Source organism: Aquarana catesbeiana, linkage group LG01, assembly GCF_042186555.1.
Source record: "Aquarana catesbeiana isolate 2022-GZ linkage group LG01, ASM4218655v1, whole genome shotgun sequence".
Classification (NCBI taxonomy): Eukaryota; Metazoa; Chordata; class Amphibia; order Anura; family Ranidae; genus Aquarana; species Aquarana catesbeiana.
Genome location: NC_133324.1, coordinates 193493524 through 193512196, shown reverse-complemented (window position 1 = coordinate 193512196; position 18673 = coordinate 193493524). Strand labels below are relative to the sequence as shown.

At 42.3% G+C, this 18673-nt stretch overlaps 1 protein-coding gene across 3 annotated transcripts in view; it reads left to right on the top strand.

Moving 5' to 3' along the window:
* The window catches only part of TRIM36 (tripartite motif containing 36), a 145360-nt gene that overhangs the window by 105456 nt on the left and 21231 nt on the right, over nt 1-18673 (top strand). For all 3 annotated transcript variants that reach the window (XM_073624636.1, XM_073624638.1, XM_073624637.1), the window contains 2 exons: nt 10577-10723; nt 14478-14573. In XM_073624636.1, coding sequence (XP_073480737.1) covers nt 10577-10723; nt 14478-14573 — 243 coding nt within the window. The remainder of the gene's footprint in view (nt 1-10576; nt 10724-14477; nt 14574-18673) is intronic.

Sequence of the window (18673 nt, the reverse complement as noted above, 5' to 3'; positions counted from 1 at the left end):
ATTGTAGTTTCAAAAAAGAGGGCATGACCAGGTGCTGACTTCTTGCCAAATATTTTAAGAATCGTGAGGTACTGTGGGGAATCATTGAGCAGAATGTGCAGACATGTCTTGACCCTGGTGCTAGCCGTTTTCTTTCAGAGAAAGTACAGATTCGTATTAAGCCTAATTCCAGGAATTTGAACAAATCTAACCCTGCAGTGAGGTCCTCCAACTTCAAGAACCCTGAATTGTACATGGGGCGGAGTGTGTGACCGTGGCTGGGAGGAGCTTGGGAAGGCCATACATTATGCAATTTTCATGCCTTCAACCATGGGTTGAAGGCATGAAAATTGCTAGATTCCGCCATCAACAGTCATTGTTGATGGGGTAATCCCTCTCGCAGCAATATTGTGTTCTGCTGATGGGGAGCCTTCCCCATTGGCAAAATACAATGATCACTGCTGCCGGCTATAGCTGACACCAGTGATCAGGCGAAAAAACCCAACCGGCGGGTTGTACTGAAGTCAGTCAATGGATCGACCTCGGTACTACCAGGCTACCCATAGATGGATCGAAATTCATCCAGTTTCTGCTGTTCCAGCCAAATTTCGATCTGTCTATGGCCGGCTTCAGGGTTGCTTCACACCAGATGCAGTCCAGTGTGTGTTTGTTTTTTTTTTTTTCCTGCATTAAAGACTCATAGACAGTATATTATATGGGTTCCAATGGCCTGGTTCACACCCACGCGGTCAGTTCCAGTGCAGAAAAAAATAGAAGATGCTGCATTTTTTTTTCCTGCACAGGACTGTACTAAAACATGGAAAAATATATAAAAAAGGCATTACCGCAAAAAAAAGGGGGGGGGGGGGGGGGGGGAGCATTGAAAATGCCTCAAAACCATGCATGCAGCAACGCTTACAGAATGCATCTGTACTGCGTTTCTGTGGTGCGAACCAGCCCTTAGAGAAGAGGTTGCTGGGGTCTAATCGCACCACTGGAGGCAGCCTCCTGGAGCATGAAATACATAAGTAATGTTTTTTTTGGTGCCCAGATTTTATCTTTAAGTTGATTTTATTTTCTTCCAAAGCTTGGTATGATGAGAGGAGTTCCAGGCTTCATTTCTTTCATTTCACTTTTTTCACTGAACATATGGCGATAAGATGAATACTGACAAGGGAGATAAAATATTCTGGTCCTTACTATATTCGAGAATGGAGATTAAAAGAAACCTTCCATTTGGTGATGGTCTGTATATTGCTTAATTAAAAAGTAAATTAGCTGATCTAAATATACCAATAGACTAGAGACAATAATCCCAACTCATAATAAACAGATTTCATCAGCTTTTTTACATTTTGCCCACCTTGTGTTCCATTGATTTTTCTCTTCCCATTGGTGGGAGGGTTGTCATTTAGCGGTTTCATGTGCTTTAAAATAAAGCTCATCGTCTGCCATATAAATGTGTGTTTTTTTTTTTTTTTTTTTTTTGTTTTTCTTTTTTTTTTTGGGAACATGTTTTACTGATCATAAATTTTAAGCTGCATGCAATGTATTATGTAAGAGGTGAAGGGTTCATGTTCTATTCCCATGTGGCACTTGGTGATTTGAGTAACTTTGTATATGATGATCTGATTCTTGGTGAGCTCATCCCCCAGTTGTTAGGCTATTGGGTTTCCCCCATTTAGATGAACCATCTGTTTCCAGTGTAATGCAGAGTGCAGCTTTCATATAGCAGATTTTCTCTGTCTTGAGAGAGATCTATACCTAGTAAAGACTAAACCCGATTGATTGGTAGATGCAGGACTAAATCTATATCACTTGGTTAAAGCAGAACTCCAGCACCACATTCATTCTTGCACAGTTATACAGGCCCCTTTGCTGTACTGAAATGGCTTATTCTGATTTCCCTGCACACTGAGCTTTTCACAGTGTGCACTAGTAGATGCAACAAGGAAGTTGGTCCATCTCATTTCTTTGCAGTTCGGCATCCAGCATTTTTTAGATCTTTCCTCCCCTTAGATTTTTCAGTCATGGAGGCTCGGCACCACATGTAGGGTGTTACCTAGGTCTGTCTGTGTAAATGTAGTGTGCCTAGGAACGTCTACTTCTTCAGACTGAGGCTCATCATAAAGGCATTTTGAGAAATCCATAACTCTTCCCAAGAACAAGCCCACTGCCTGCGTCAGGGCTGAGGGCTCTTTAGAGGAATACTGAGGGAGGGGGCTATGTTTTTAGGAAGCTATACACAGAACCCTGCAAGTCCCTCCCAGCCATAATCCGCCTGTATTGCATATAGATGCACCAAGACCCAGTGATGACATCACAAAGTCAAAAATAAGTTCTGCAATGCAACCGAAAAGTTCAATTTAAACCTTTTTTTTATTAGTATGTTCATGAAGGGGGAAGGCAGAATAAACTGTAAACTGGGCTCTTGCACATGGCTGTGTATTGCTGCCCAGCGTAAACTTCAACAGTGTTTGTTGCACTTGGGAGCTTAACTTTGCCAATAGACATGTATTACAGAATGCATGCAGCTATACATGGCTAAATGTCAGTATGAATGTTTTTTTTTTTTTTTTTTTATCGCAAAGTTGTGTTTGTGAAAATACATCCATCAACATGTAGATGCAAGTACAGTACCAGCATTTTCATGTGTTTAGCTGCATACAGCGTATTTTGTAATGTATGTCTCTGGGCAAAATGACGCAGCAGCTGTGACCCCTGGGCACAGCAAATACAGCCATATTTAACCCTGTATGACATATGCCCTAATATATGGCAGTGTGAAAGTGTACAACATTAGAAACATTTTATTAACCTTTGGGTTTGCTTTGGACAGACCTTCATTTGTACTTCTTTGCTACAATTAGTGCCGCGTGTGTGTGTGTTTTTTTTTTTTTTTTTTGTACTTTTATTGACCCATTGTTTCAGTTCACGCTAATTAACATTTTCAGTGGCACAGGCGTGGATGGCTCTTGTTGCACAATTACAGCAAGCTGTGGTGCCCAACCTGCAGCCCAGAGGCCGCATGCGGCCCTTTGGTGTTTGATGTGCGGCCCTTGGATCCCAAAAGTCTGTAGCGGGAACATTGATTAGGGTAATGTGATTGACCTCTACTAGAGCTGCACGATTAATCATTAAAAAAAATTGAGCTCTTGATTCAAACCCCCCCCCCCACGATCTTAATCTGGCATTTCCACAATTTGTGTAACGGGTGCAGAGCAGTTCTCTGCTTGCAGCTGTTAAAACGTTGCCAGTTTTTTTTTTTTTTTTTTTTATCACAACATTGCTCAGTGCTGTAACTTCTATCATCTGATCATAAACAGCATTTTTGCTGGTACATTTTCCTTCTGTGTGTGGCAGACCCCCCCCCCCCCTCTCTAATACTTACCTGAGCCCAATCTCTCTCCAGCGGTGTCCACGAGTGACTTAGCCATCTGGGACTCTCCTCCTTCTTGGCTTAGACACAGCAGTGGCGCCATTAGCTCCCGCTGCCATCAAAGTCAGTTAGCCAAACGGTGGATCCATGTCTGAATGGACACAGGGAGCTGTGACTTGGCTTTGGTGCCCCCATAGCAAGCTGCTTGCTGTGGGGGCAATAGACAGCAGGGAGGGGCCAGGAGCACAGAAGAGGGACCGAGAATCTGAGGATCTGGGCTGCTCTGTGTAAGGCTATGTTTCCACTATTGCATCCCCAAAGTCGTGCAATTTACACTGCGACTTTGCTATGTGATGTGTTGCAATGTCATGCGACCAGTGAAAGCCATGTGAGAACAAGTCACACCGAAGTAGGAACAAAGTAGTGCAAGAACTTTTTGGAGTTGCTGTGACTTCAGTCGCTCCAATTAGAACTGGGGACATTGAAATACATGGGTTTTGACTTGTCATGCGACTTCACATGTGTCAAGTTGCACAACAACTCACAGTAGTGGAAACTGAGCCTAAATCCACTGCACAGAGCAGGGAAGTATAACATGTTTGTTATTTATAGAGGAAAAAAACAAGACTTTACAATCACTTTAAAGACCAAGCTTTTTTTCTGACACTTGTTGCTTACAAGTTAAAATCTGTATTTATTGCTAGAAAATTATTTAGAATCCCCAAACATAATTTTATATATTGATGGAGAGGTAGAAATATCTATCAGAGACCCTAGAGAATAAAATGGTGATCTTTGCAATATTGTATGTCACACTATTTGCGCAGCGGTCTTTCAAACACATTTTTTTGGGAAAAAAGTACACTATAATGAATGAAAAAAAATAAAATCGGTAAAGTTAGCTTTTTTTTTTTTTTTTTTTTTTTTTTTTTTTTTATTGTGAAAGATGATGTTGCGCTGAGAATTGAGAGAATCCTAATCTCTACTCTACTCTAAGCAAAAAATAGTGATTCTGATTTTGTCCAGAATCGTGCAGCTCTAATCCTCTACCAGACTTGTTTAACTTATTCCCAGTTTCAGATTGTCTTCTGTAGTATATCCCCATTCAAATATGTAAGCACGTTCACGCTCTCATTTCCTCTATTAGGTCTGCAGTGTCTGACAGTCCTCTTAAACATTACATATATTGAACATTATATGGAGATGGGTTTGTGCCAATTATGGATACCCTTACCATATTTATTGTGCACACTAGCAGCCAAAAAAAAGCAGGTGCTATCATATTAGTGTCCAATCTCCTAGAAGCAGAATGGGACTCTACTGGTAATTACCGCATTTGCCCCCATAAGCCGTGATGACGGTTTTAATGTGCATTCAGCAGACTAAAAGCTGGTGCAGAACATCTGTCAGGTATTTGTGTGTACCTCTAATAAAACACTCATACTATCCAGCTTTGATTACCATGACGTTGTCTTGTCACTAGTTAAAGCAGAATTAGACATGCACACTGTTCTATAACACTTGTGTGTTGGTAGAGCTACTTGTGCAATAGAGCAACACGTGTTGTCTGCTGCTGTAAATTCCTGTCTCCTCTACTGCAGATGAATACTGCTAAGTTTAGAATCATTTCCGTTGGTGTCTTGAAATGAATGATGGTATAGTGGATCTGAACCATATATGGATTTCACAATGACTAGATGACCTATAGAGGAGGTGTAACATTAGATCACATCATAGCAGGCAAAATATGAAATGTATCGGGGATAAAGTTAGGGATGTGTGTGGTTTCTTCTTTTATATTGAACAGTACTGAAAGTGCTACTAATTGTAAATTCTAGGTGTGGTAATTTAAACGGGGTTGACGGTTAAAATATAATTTTTTGTTTTCTGGACAGTTATTGCCTTGTAGTCCTTGTCACTGCATGTGGTTAATGGTAGCACAACCTATTGCTTTTCTAATCCTGATGGGAGGCCTTTAAAGGATACGTTCACCTTTTGGGAACATGTTATATGTTACCTCTTCTGCCTGCAGCATCTACACAATCCCCTGCCTGTAGTGACAGTGAGTCGGCTGCGTCATTCATTGAGTTCTGTGAATGGGAGAACTACAAGTACTGGCAACCTTTGCAGACTTCGGCTTGTAGTTCTCATTGAACTACCAGGGTGCTGTTGAGTGCTCTGGGTAGTTCATTGATGCTTCCTGTCTGTGTAATTGACTACTCGTGCGGGCAGACAGCTTACACAGACCGTCTACAAGATGCCTGCATTGCACCTGCAATCTCATGATCATGGATGCAATGCTTGCGGGTGTTTTGTTTTTTTTGTACCTGCAAAAAGATGGTTATTACAAATTTTTTTTTTTTTTTTTTTTTTTTTTTACAGCAAGTGAAAGTTGCTGTAGATCTGAGGGGGACATGCAAGGAAAATTAAACAGCATTCCCTCATTTCGTTTTTTTCCCCTCAGATCTATAGCGGCTGCACTTCTAGTGTGCTTGTAGTGCAAGTTAATTTGCCTTCCGTAAATCCCAGTGTGTACTTTTTTAAATTGAGGCTCTGAAATACCTGGCTTTAATATGGCAGTAAGAGTTAGTGATTGTAAAATTATTTTTTTTTTCCAATAAACATAACAAACCTGTTATACTTGCCTGCTCTGTTGCAGTGGATTTGCACAGAGCAGCCCATATCCTCCTCTTCTCGGGTCCCTCTTCTGTGATCCTGGCCCTTCCCTGTTCAATGTCCCCACGCCAAGCAGCTTGCTATGGGCTCACCCGAGACAAGTCACAGCTCCCTGTGTGCATTCAGACTTGGAGCCGCAAACTGGTCCCGCCTCCTCTCTCCCCTGATTGGCTAACTGACTTTAATTGGCAACAGCCAATGGCGCCACTGCTGTGTCTCGGCCAATAAGGGAAGGAGAATCTTGGACAGCTGAGACACTTGTGGACACAGACCTCAGGTAAGTATTAGGGGGGCTGCTGCACACAGAAGGCTTTTTATCTTAATGCATGAAGATGATAAAACCTTCTGCCTTTACAACCAATTTAATTCATATTTCTTTGGGTTCCTCTGGTAATATGCATCATAAGCAGCTGGTAAAATCCATGGCAAACATACTGGACATTAGACAACATCTCTGATCATTCGAGCTCATGTCGGGGTGTTTTTTTTTTTTTTTTTTTTTTTTATATTTAGTTAAACTTTTATTGACGTAAGTACAAATGAAGGATCACAACAGGCACATGAGATATAGAACAGTGACAAATCCGCTCGTCTGTATGCTAGTCCGGACGAAAACCGACGCTAGGGCAGTTATTGGCTACTAGCTATGAACTTCCTTATAAATTTTTTTTTTTTTTTTTTTTTTTCAGTCCGGTCGTACGTCATCACGTACGAATCCATCGGACTTTGGTATGATCATGTGTAGCCAAGTCCGTTCGTTCGAAAGTCCGTGGAACGACCGTCGGACCTTTGATGCCGAAAAATCTGCCCGTGTGTACACGGCATAAGCGTTTTTAGTGTTTTTTGCAGACCTGCACTACAGTCCATTTAACATGGTTTCCTATGGGACACAGTCACATCTATGGTGTGTGTGTGTGTGTTTTCCCTTTTGGAAAGGGCCAGGGACTTTAACCTCCCTGGCGGTTTTCCCGACTGTGGCTCGGGGTTAAAATTCAGGACCATTAGCGGTAACCCCGAGCCACACTCGGGATTACATCGCAGGATCCTGGTGCCTCCTTACTTACCTTGTCCCCGGGATCCTGCGATGTCCCCCGCTGTGTCTGCGGGCTCCGTCCTCCTCCGAAGCCTCTCCGTGCCAGGCTCCGTTCCCTGCGAGCGGTGCGACGCAAGGGGGCGGAGCCTGGCGGCAAATTCAAAAAAAGTGTAAAATCATAACACATACAGCACTGTAATCTTACAGATTACAGTACTGTATGAAATGATTTCACATCCCCTTTGTCCCCAGTGCTTTGGCCCATGCCCTGCATGCAGTTTTTATATTGCATATACTGTTCTTTCTGCCTATAAACTGGAGATTGTCCATAGCAACCAAAAAGTGTCCCTTTACGTCAAAAATGGCTTTGGACCAGCTAGAAAACAGCGATAGTAAATTAGAACACTTGCAGAATTGAGCGATAGTGAATCGTGTGGAAATTAATTTTATTACTATTTATTTTAATTTTTTTTAATTATTTATTTTTATTATATTATAATTTATGTTTTTGTGTTTCAAACTTTATCATACCCGGGATATCTACTAGACTCTTGTTTGGACAGATTTAAGTGTGTTATTAAGAATTACAGACCTACAATATAAAACGCCAAATTTCCATGCAAAATAATTGTACCGCTTTCAGCACCTAAAATCCGAAATAATCATACCGCCAGGGAGGTTAAGCATATAACCGTGGTTTTTGGTTCAATAGACTTCAGTGGAGAAGCTGCTGAAAAGCATCTAGTGAGTTTTTGCGGCACTTTTTTTTTTTTTCTTTTAATCTGCCCAACAACAAAAAAGCATAAAAATTTCAGTAAATGCAAAACACTCTGCAAACAGCACTGCAGCAATGAATCAAAAGCAAACTGCCTAGGTGTGAACAAGCCTAAAAGTCCTTTATGAGGAAGAAGAGTGCCAAGATCAGATCTTCTCTGTTTGTCTTTAATACAGGGAAGTGACTGTTCAGGTACAATGTATTTATACACCTGTTTCAGATGACTGTAACCTTCAATCCCAAACCTTATTGTATTTAGATGGGCACCCCCTGTGGATGTATAAAAATTTCCTGTAGGGCAAAGTTCTTTCACAAGTCCAGATTGTCAATTTGGGAGGTGTGGCCCTCATCCACTGTGTAGCTATTGATTTTCTGGCTGCAAAGAGTTTATTGTAAGAAAATCTTGGTAAACTTTTGTCCTAGATCTGGATTAGAAAATGGTCCTAGCAAAAGCATTGTTTAGGTAGTGTCATGGGGGAATTTAACAACCTGTGTTCAGAAACCCTGCATAATGGGACAGGTCCATAACGAGTGATAGAAGGTGCCAGAATTATGGTTGCATATAGGACAAGTGGTGCTTTAAGCTCCTGTTTTATATATCGGGCTAATCTAAGTGGAGTGAGATGGGAACGATGCGTGATCTACAACTGGATAAGGCTATTGGACAACCTAAGTGATACTGCTTTGCAAGTGTCCAGAAAGGGTTCATATCTTACGCATTTTTGTTGTGTAAGGACCGTGATTGAATGCACTTTGCAAGAAGTTACTACTGTCCATGTCCATTTTATTTTCATTACATCTTCACATTTGTGTGGAATGCTCGCATAGAACAGTCGGGGGAAATCAAAGCATTTGTGACGCTTTTATTTATTTATTTTTATTCTGTTCAACAGATTCAGGTAGTTCTCATTTGTGCCACTTTTCACAGTGTGTCACCATGGCTTTGACAAATACAGAAAGAGTTTTGGACCAGCTCTAAGTCAGACACGCCAGCGTTATTCAAGTGGAACTATATTATAATCCATTAAAATGTTGTGCATTATCTTAATTGGTTGCTAGGATGCAAGCCACCAGTGTTTGAGCAAACAGTGACTAGTTCTCCAAGTCCACCTTTGTTGAGACTGATGGCAGTGGGCAGCTTCCATAGCTGCTAGACTGCCCAATGGTGGGGAATATTGTCTGAGTTTCCCATCCGGTCCTTTTTATAGAAAAGGAAAAAAAAAAAAAAAGTGTATTGTAGTCTCAAATAGTTGGTGGCCAGAATGATTGCTAGGATCCCTAGATAATTTGGCCCACTTCCATTGTGATGGACAGCAGTAGGTAGATTCCATAGGTGGTGTTGGGCTGTCTAGTAGCTATGGAATCGCCTACTGTGACATGTCACTTTGCCTATTGAAGAGACCCCTGGTTGACCCGACGCATTGCATTTTGGTATTTGACAAGTTCCGCTCCACAAACATCCAGAAGGTTGTCTTATTAAAAAACTCTTGGTGTGCTGGCAAAATATTGTGTCTGCTGTGGTGCCATGGGGACGGCTGTGCGATGGAGAGATGCCCGTCTGTGTGACCCGTGCAGGTGCTCAGCAGGGAGCAATGGTGCGTCAGCAGTACTGAGGATGTAGTGTATGGTATGGATACTGTGGTCTCAGAGCTGGCCCCCACCATACCTTCTGCAGCGAATTCATGAACCTGTTTCCAACAGGTACCTGAATTGGTCGTAAGCATTGAGGGGTTTTGAGGGTTTTTTTTTTTTGTTTTTTACTTGTAAAATAACATGGGTAGTAGCCCACTTATGTTGATGAAAGGTTCACAGCTTCTATACACTTTTTTTTTTTTTTTTTTTTTTTTTTTTGCAATGAGTGCAGTCCCCTTTATATCACCATACCCCTTGCAGTGATTATTTCCCCTCCCTGCAGTCATGACTCGCCCTCACTATCAGTCCTCCATGCAGTCATGCCCCGCCAAACCCCCCCCAAAATAACAGTCCTCCCTGCATCGGGCCCATTTTAATCTCTGCCTCCCCTGCAGTGTCTTACCTTTGGCAGTGTAGAGGCAGTTGGCCTATTAGGAAGGCTGAGGACGGGAGCAGCTGCAAATCGGGACAGAACGGGAGCTAAACTTTTATATTAAGTGGGTGTTATGAAAAGTTTCCCGCTCTCTCCTGATAAGCAGCTGCTCCCATCCTTAGTCTTCCTAATAGGCTGACATTAGCGGCTGGTTGGGAGACATGAGAGAATACACAGGCTGCTAAATGGCCTGCACTCCATGACAGGACTCTCCTGCTGTGACAGTGGCCCGCTCAACCGGCTATGCACTGGTCCAGGGGTTGGGGATCCCTGTTCTAGAGGATCATGTGATGTACTGGGTCATCTCCCTCTTCTCCCTGGGGTGGCAGTCTTCCATCATGCAGAGAATGAAGCTGACATAACACCTCTGCAATATTGTACTCGGTGCCCAGGGTGTTTTCATGAATACCTGGGCTTACAAATAGTGGACTCGATGGAACTGGAAGTCTGCAGGGCCGAAACATGAAAGAGGACTGGTGGCCAACGGTGCAGCAGACCTAACTGAAAAGCAGTGAGAAGTGCATTTTTTTTTTATTTTTATTTTTTTAATATATTTCAAAAGCTGGGGTAACTTCTTTAAAATCTCTAAAATTAGAACCTGAAATCTGCTTTTAAACATGTATACACAGATATCTGTAATGGTTTGGTAAATGTCTCCTTTGCTTGCAGGTGCTTATGTGTCCAGAACACGAGTCAGAAAAGGTGAACATGTACTGTGAGATCTGCAGGAGGCCGGTGTGTCACTTGTGTAAACTTGCAGGTTCACATGCTAACCACAGAGTGACAACAATGAGCAATGCCTACAAAACATTGAAGGTGAGCTTGTCTGCCTCTGGCATTAAAGACTGTAAATACAGCCGCTCGGAGACTCCATTGTTATGAATACTTTCTTTTCATGATTTTGAATTGCTAGTAAGAATGTAATGAGTACAAAGCCAAATCTATTTAAAGTTTTGAGTTGTCCCTCCTGCTTTTTTTTTTTTTTTTTAATGTTCCTTTTGTTGGGGGATACCTTGAGCAATGATACTGTAAATGGTATCCCCCTTTTGGCAAATTCCCCAGAAGTTATGTAGCTGATTGGATCTTTTATGACAAACCAGAATTAAATAGATGGTCGGTTTGAAAAGGATAGCTCTGTAGGAGCTGCATTAGTTCCATTTTTATCTCTCGCACAGAGCAGCAGCTATGGTGGCCAATAGGTTTGTGCTGGTCTGACTTCAGTTAAAGTAAACCTCTTTGGAGAAGTTGCGGAGCTCCTTTTTGAAAATACTAGTTGCTGGCATGTTATGCACATCCTTTGGCTTTAATACTGTCTTGAGTCACTGAGCTAGATCCGGAGTTCTGGGGAAATGTCATAAGTCCTCATCTGTATACCTGTTCCAGGTCAGTGACTGAGATTATTAAAGAAAGTCTTCATGACTGCCAGGGAACTACCTCTTTTAGAAGGAAGAGTTCAGCTTCTATATTTCCATCGTGACAGGTTTACTTTCATGTTACTGGGTTGTAATGCATTAATGCAAGACTACTCCTTGTGCTAATTACTGACTAGGAATACAAATAGAAGTTTATAATCAAATAGATTAGCCCTTTTGGCTTTGAACTTATATCTAAGGGATTGGTTTAAGACAATTCTGCATTCAATCAGAATTCCTTAACTGTTGGATTTGACCTGCAGCAGTCTCCTCATCTGCATTTGCCCTGCGTCAAGCAGGTTTTGCATTGCCATGGACCTGAACGGGTACATAAAAACCATTGATTCATTAAGGTGAACAAGTCTGAACACACACCCTTAGGCCTCATGCACCCGAGACGCTGTTAAACTCGCGTTCAGAGGCAGTTGGATACCTTTTTTCAACTGCCCCTGAACCCATTCAATGTTATCCTATGTGTCCATGTACACAGTCTCGTTTTTTGGCGTTTTTAGGCAGTTGCGTTTTAACCTTGTTTTTTCAGAAGCAAAAAAATGGGTTTCGGACGCCAAATGCGGGTACCGCGTTTTGCGTTTTTATAAGTGTTTTTAACCACTTCCTTACCAGGCCAATTCTGACATTTCTCTCCTACATGTAAAAATCATAATTTTTTTTGCTAGAAAATTACATAGAACCCCCAAACATTATATATGTTTTTTTAGCAAAGACCCTAGAGAATACAATGGCGGTTGTTGCAACTTTTTATCTCGCACGGTATTTGCGCAGGAATTTTTGGAACGCGTTTTTTTGGGGAAAAAACTTTTGTGTTTTTAAAAAAAAAAAAAAAACAAAACAGTAAAGTTAGCCCAATGTTTTTGCATATTGTGAAAGATGAAGTTACGCCGAGTAAATAGATACCTAACATGTCACTCTTCAAAATTGCACACGCTCGTAGGATGGCGCCAATGTTCGGTACTTAAAAATCCCCATAGGCGACGCTTGAATTTTTTTTTTTTTTTTTTACTGGTTACATGTTTTGAGTTAGAGGAGGTCTAGTGACAAAATGATTGCTCTCACTCCAACGTTCGCGGCGATACCTCACATGTATGGTTTGAACACTGTTTTCATATGTGGGCAGGACTTAACGTATGCGTTCGCTTCTGCATGCGAGGACAGGGGCGCTTTAAAAAAATTTTTTTTTTTTATTGATAATTATATTTTGTTTTTTTTTATTTTGACACTTTTTTGAAAAAAAAACAAAACATTTTTGATCACTTTTATTCCTGTTACAAGGAATGTAAACATCCCTTGTAATAGGAATATAACATGACAGGTCCTCTTAATAGTGAGATATGGGGTCAATAAGACCCCACATCTCACCTCTAGGCTGGGAAGCCTGAAATAAAAAAAAAATAAAATAAAATAAAACGATCACCGCTTCCCAGCCCATTTTTGAATGGAGAGGCCGGCCGTGACGTCATAACATCGCGCCCGGCCGCTGACGATCGTAGAGACTCCGGCGACCATCTGGTCCGCCGGAAATCTCTATGATCTACATCCGGCGCCGGCGGATCCGCTCTCCGCCTCACCGATCAGAACGGTGAGTCGGAGCAAGCACCGGAGGGAGGGGGGGGGGGGGTGTCGTCCCCTCTCGCCTCCCATAGAAACGATCAGGCGGCGGAACGGCCGCTATGATCGTTCCTATGGTGTAGAGATTGGCCGACTGAAACCGGCAATATCTGAATGATGTCTGTAACTACAGGCATCATTCAGATATACCCGCCCAAAGCCAAGGACATCATATGACGTGTGCGGGCGGGAAGTGGTTAAAGAAACATTTTACAACTCGACTTTGGGGGCTCATATCTCAGAGCCACTTGGTGCTAGGAATTTGGTGTGCAAACACAGTGGAACTAGCACTACAACATATCCAAATTTGGGGTTCCTAGCACCAAGTGACCCCGAGATACAGGGCCCCAAAGTCGGGTCACAAAATGTCATTCTCTGCTGCAGAAAAGTGCTTGACATTTTGCAACCCGACTTTGGGGCCCCATATCTCCGGACCACTTGGTGCTAGGAAACCCAATTTGGTGTACTAACACTATAACATATACAAATTTGGGGTTCCTAGCACCAAGTGGCCTTGAGGTATGGGGCCCCAAAGTTGGGTCGCAAAATATCATTCCCTGCTCTGCACACGCTTCTAGACGCAAACGCGGCAAAACGGGCGTTTCTAAATGCCGGTTTCAGCTTTTAAAAACGTGTTCAGCAGAGTTTGCACCGGCATCTCGTGTGCATGAGGCCTTAGGCTTTAGTATACACTGTAGTGGTGTTAGAGGTGCAGTCCGATACACAACAGTGTTGGCTCCATGTGGCTTGATTTTTATTTTCTAATCTGTTCCAAGAAAAAGTAGAATGTGGTTTAGTGCTGTGACTAGCATTGCTTATCAAGCTGTAAGTTAAAGTTATAAAGTTATATCGGCTGTGGACTCTAGCAACTATTTTTGGTTTTGGAGAAACTTGCACACTTTTCTAATGCTGGTGACTGGCATCTAGTGTTTGGGGCTGGTCATGCATCTTCTCCCAATATGGTGGCCAGCTGGTGGTGTTTGTATCATTCATTGTGGTGATATTTTTACCAATCCAGCTATTTTCAAATGTCTCTTGCTGCCTTTTTAGTCTCTGGTCTAGACCAGGGGTCTCCAAATTTTCAAAAGGGCTAGTTTGCTGTACTTTAGGGGGGCCAGACTGTTCCCAGTAGGGGTAAACTATGCCCAAACTTTGGTATTGGGGAGGGGAGAAATAGTTGGTATCAGTGGGAAGAATGGTGCCCCATTTTTGGTGGCAGTGGCAGTAATTTTACCCCATTATTGGTGTCAGTGGAAGGAATAGTGTCCCATTTGTTGGTGATAAAGGCGAGCAAAGGGTCAAATCTGGCCCTGAGCCTACAGTTTGGAGACCACTGGTCTAGGCTGATATTAAAGAAAAAAAATTGGGATAAAAATGAAATATTTGTTTTTAAGGTTTTTCGCTTTCTGCTTTGCCTTATGAAAGCATCAAAATCATGCATTAAAGTACATTTAATCTTTTTTTGTCTTTTTTGTTTTGCTGTTTAAGGCCTTTCATCTATTTCATCTATTTTAATCTATATGTCTTTATAGGAAAAACTTACAAAAGGTATCGGCTATCTTATCAGCAAAGAAAGCCAAGTTCAGACCCAAATATCTGAACTGCAGATCCTAATAACGCGCACTAAGGTGAGTGGGTAGCTTGAAAATATCAATCATTGTTTTGACTCTGACTGCCAAGGATATATCCCATATGCCATGACTGACCCTCTTAGGTCCTCGGGGGTGTATACAATACACCATGTCAGGTTAAGGGTTAAACATGCTACAGCAGTATATGCTTGCTTTAATTTTAAATATCTGTTTGCTGCACTGGATGCTTTATTATTTGATAAAAAATAACATTTTTATTGAGCATAATGAAAAAAGACTTACAACGAGCAGCAGGCACTAGTCATAAGGTGGATGCAGTGACATATTCACATTGACTGACTGCAAAACATTAAAGGTCACAATAAGAGTACCTGATTTCAATATAACAGAATATATTACACACACGGGGGTAACATCAAACAGCTCAGTGCATATCAACATAACTAGGAGTGGCCTGGGGGGGCGCATTAGAAAAGAACATTAAGATACGTATACACAATGTACTGTGGGGAAGCTTCCACTTTTGAGTGAGGATTCATGTCTCAGCAGTGCAGGTGGAGGCATCCACCAGATGGAGCAATTCAAGGCTGGGGTTAGAGTCATGGAAATAAGGAGTTGCACGCATGACGGAGCTGGAAGTAACCACGACACTACCTGCCTGGAGTTTGTATGTTCTCCCTGTGCCTGCGTGGGTTTCCTCCGGGTACTCTGGTTTCCTCCCGTACTCCAAAAACATGCTGGTAGGTTAATTGAATCCTGTCTAAATTGTCCCTAGTATGTATAAATGTGAGTTAGGGACCATAGAGTGTAAGCTCCTTGAGGGTAGCGACTGATGTGAATTTACAATGTATATGTAAAGCACTGCGTAAAATGACAGCGCTATATAAGTACCTTAAATAAATTAAAACGTGGTTGGGCACACCATAACCAGCTTTCAGTGCTTGAAACGATTTAACCAAGCCATTTAGCTATGACCCACGAGAGATTAAAAAAAAACCCCTGAGCCATCAATAGTTTGTAATCTGGAACAGATAACAACTCGGGAAGTGCGCCTTGTTCCTTGAGGCGTATGGGTATGAAATGTAGGAGCCTTAGTGATCATAGCCAGCTTTACAGTGATGGAATAACATACGACTCCTATTGCCCGTGTGAGACAACTCACGAGTACCACGTAGTTAAATTTGGAAGGGGTGAGCCACTGGGTGGGAGGCACGGCAGCATACTAGAGTGGAATACCTGTTACTGTCCTCCTGGTTAAAGTAGAAAAAATGTGAGAGCTGGGAAGCAATGTAATATAGAACTAGGTCTGATAATGCGTTGCCCCCAAGGCTGACAGGACATTTCAGAGCTCGCCATGATAATATGTGACCGAAGGAACCCCAAATGAACGTGTTGAGAATGGATTTCATAGATTTTAATATACGTGCTGGGATATATAATGTAGTTTGAGAAGGGGTATCCTTTTTACCAGGTTGATACATCCCATAATTCCAAGTGGAAGATGAAACCAGGTCTCTGTTTAGGTTTTTAGAAGGTCATTTAGAGGTTCAAGGTTAAGGCCTATGTAGTCCATTAAAGATTGGGAGACGTAAATGCCCAGGTATCTGACCTTGCTGACTCTGACCAGGGGAGTGCGGCTTGATCGGCTGTTGAAGGATTTGGGATTTGGTCTAGTTAATCTGCATACCAGAGAATACACCAAGTTGCTTGATGGAGTGAAGGGCCAGCGTCCCTCAAATACAGAAGCATGTCTCATTGGACAGGTGACAGGTTATAAGTCTGTATGCAGAGGCCTTTGATGTCTTGATGTGCCCTGATAGCAATAGCGAGGGGTTCCATGTACAGTAATGGGGATATAGGACAGCCTTGGCGGGTGCCACGCGAGAGCGAGAAGGAATCTGTAGCCCTACCATTGACTTGGATCTGGGCAATGGGAGCCTAGTATAGAAGTTGGAGCCATTCAATGAATTTCAGGCCAAAGCCAAACCTGATGGGTTTTACTTCCTTTGTTCCCCTGCAAACCTTGCAAAGGAAAAGCATAATGGGCTAGTATGCACCGCATACTAGCCCATTATGTGCCACTCACCTGAAAACGAAGTCCGCGGTGTCGCCGCTGGTGGCCACATACATTTTCTGCCCATTTCCTCCTGGGACCACGAACCATGGGCCGCAGCTGTGTGACGTCACTTCCATGCAGGCGCGCGGGAGCCATCAGTCATGGCACATACGAGTGCAGACACGGTGCAGAGGTCAGTTTCTTCACAGCGCATGTACCTCAGGAAATATCTCCTAAACGGTGCACGTTTAGGAGCTATTTCCACTACCTATAGGTAAAACTTACAAATGTGGGTTTGCAACCACTTTAAGGTGCAGGGCAAACATTTTGGCAAGCATCTTAACATCTAATTGCAGAAGAGATGGGGTGGTATGATTTGGGGAACAACTGGTCTTTCCTCGGTTTGGGTATTAAGACTACAAGAGCTTCACCCATGGTGATAGGGTGTGTGTCTGAATCGAATGTGAGTATATAGTTCTTGCAATTTGGGGACAAAGACCTCCCTAAATTGGTCATAAAATTTTAAAGGGAGTCCATCAGAGCCAGGCGCCTTAAAGGGTGAAAGGTGGGCCAGAGCCTCTTCAATGCAGTCTGTGGTAATTGGCTTCTCAAGCTTACCAATTTGAGGAAAGTCAACGTCCTGTAAGAATGCAGTCAGCTCATCTTGAGAATAGTGGGCGATGGAGGTGTGTCAGTTGGAATAGAATGTTCTGAATTCTCTGGCCACTAGGTCGGGCTCTGATCTTATTTCCTGAGGCAGACTGGAGTATAACCATTAATGGGGGTTTATGGTCAAGATGGGCCATGTAGGCGAGCAATTTACCAGCACGTTCACTGTGCTCAAATATATTGCTTACTGAAAAATATTCACTGTTTGGCTTTCTCAAAGTGTAATTGATCGGTGAGTCTAGTCTGCATTCTCACAAGGGAAGCACTGGCTGCAGAAGCGTCAGTCAGAAAGACCTGTTCAAGGGATTTCTGATGCTCCCCTGCTTGTTGAAGTACTAGTTTAGAAAAAGCCTTATGCATATTAATGTGTGAGGATAGGCTCATGCGGGCATGTAGTTTTGAAAGCTTCCCACACCATCCCAACCAGAGCAAACCCCTGGTTAGTGTGGAAATAGTATATCCATTTCCTTTGGATATTCTCTCCAAATCCGACTTAGTAGTGAGCCAGAAGGGGGTTCAGCCTCCATATGTCAGAAAGCACCCTGGCACTGAACCCCACATTGAGTAGATTAGGCAATAGGGCACAACAAGAAAAAGATCAATGTGGGAAGGGGTGAAACATGAGAAAGGTACAGGTGTCAACCAGGGTGAATTCTGAAAGGAATCGCCTGAACCTAGTAGTAGGAGGTTGAATGGATGCAGGGTTAGTGGGACTGAGTTTTTTCAAGGCTGGGATTTATTGTCATGTTGGTCTCCCATCCATTATAGCAGGCATCGCAGGGTGCTGAGCTGCAAAGGCCTTTAATGCTGCTTCTTCAACATCTCGTTGACAGTGCTGCAAGGTTAGGGGAGTAGGTGAGGTAACGGGTATGTGGGTTTTTTTTTTCTAATTGAAAGAAGGAGTGCCTATTGAAGTGAAATTGGGTGGCCTGCTTTCTACACAATGTTCCTCTGCCCTCTCTTCCTGTCCCCAATAGTCTATTCAGGATATAAGTGACAAGATTAGTTGGCATTAGCGTTGCACGATTCTGGATAAAATGAGAATCCACAATTTTTTTTGGCTTGGAATAAAGATCCTGATGGCGTAACATACATAATCTTTCACATTATACACAAAAATTGGGCTAACTTTACTGTTTTTTTTTTTTTTTCAAAGTTAAGTGTATTTTTCCCCCCCAAAAAATTGCGTTTGAAAGACCGCTGCGAAAATGCAGTGCAACATAAAATATTGCAGCTACCGCCATTTTATTCTCTAGGGTCTCTGCTAAAAATATATATATATATATATATATATATATATATATATATATATATATGGATTAATATAATATTCTAAGTAATTTTCTAGCAAAAAAGATTGATTTTAACTTGTAAGCAACAAGCATCAGAAAAAGACTGTCTTGAGGTGGTT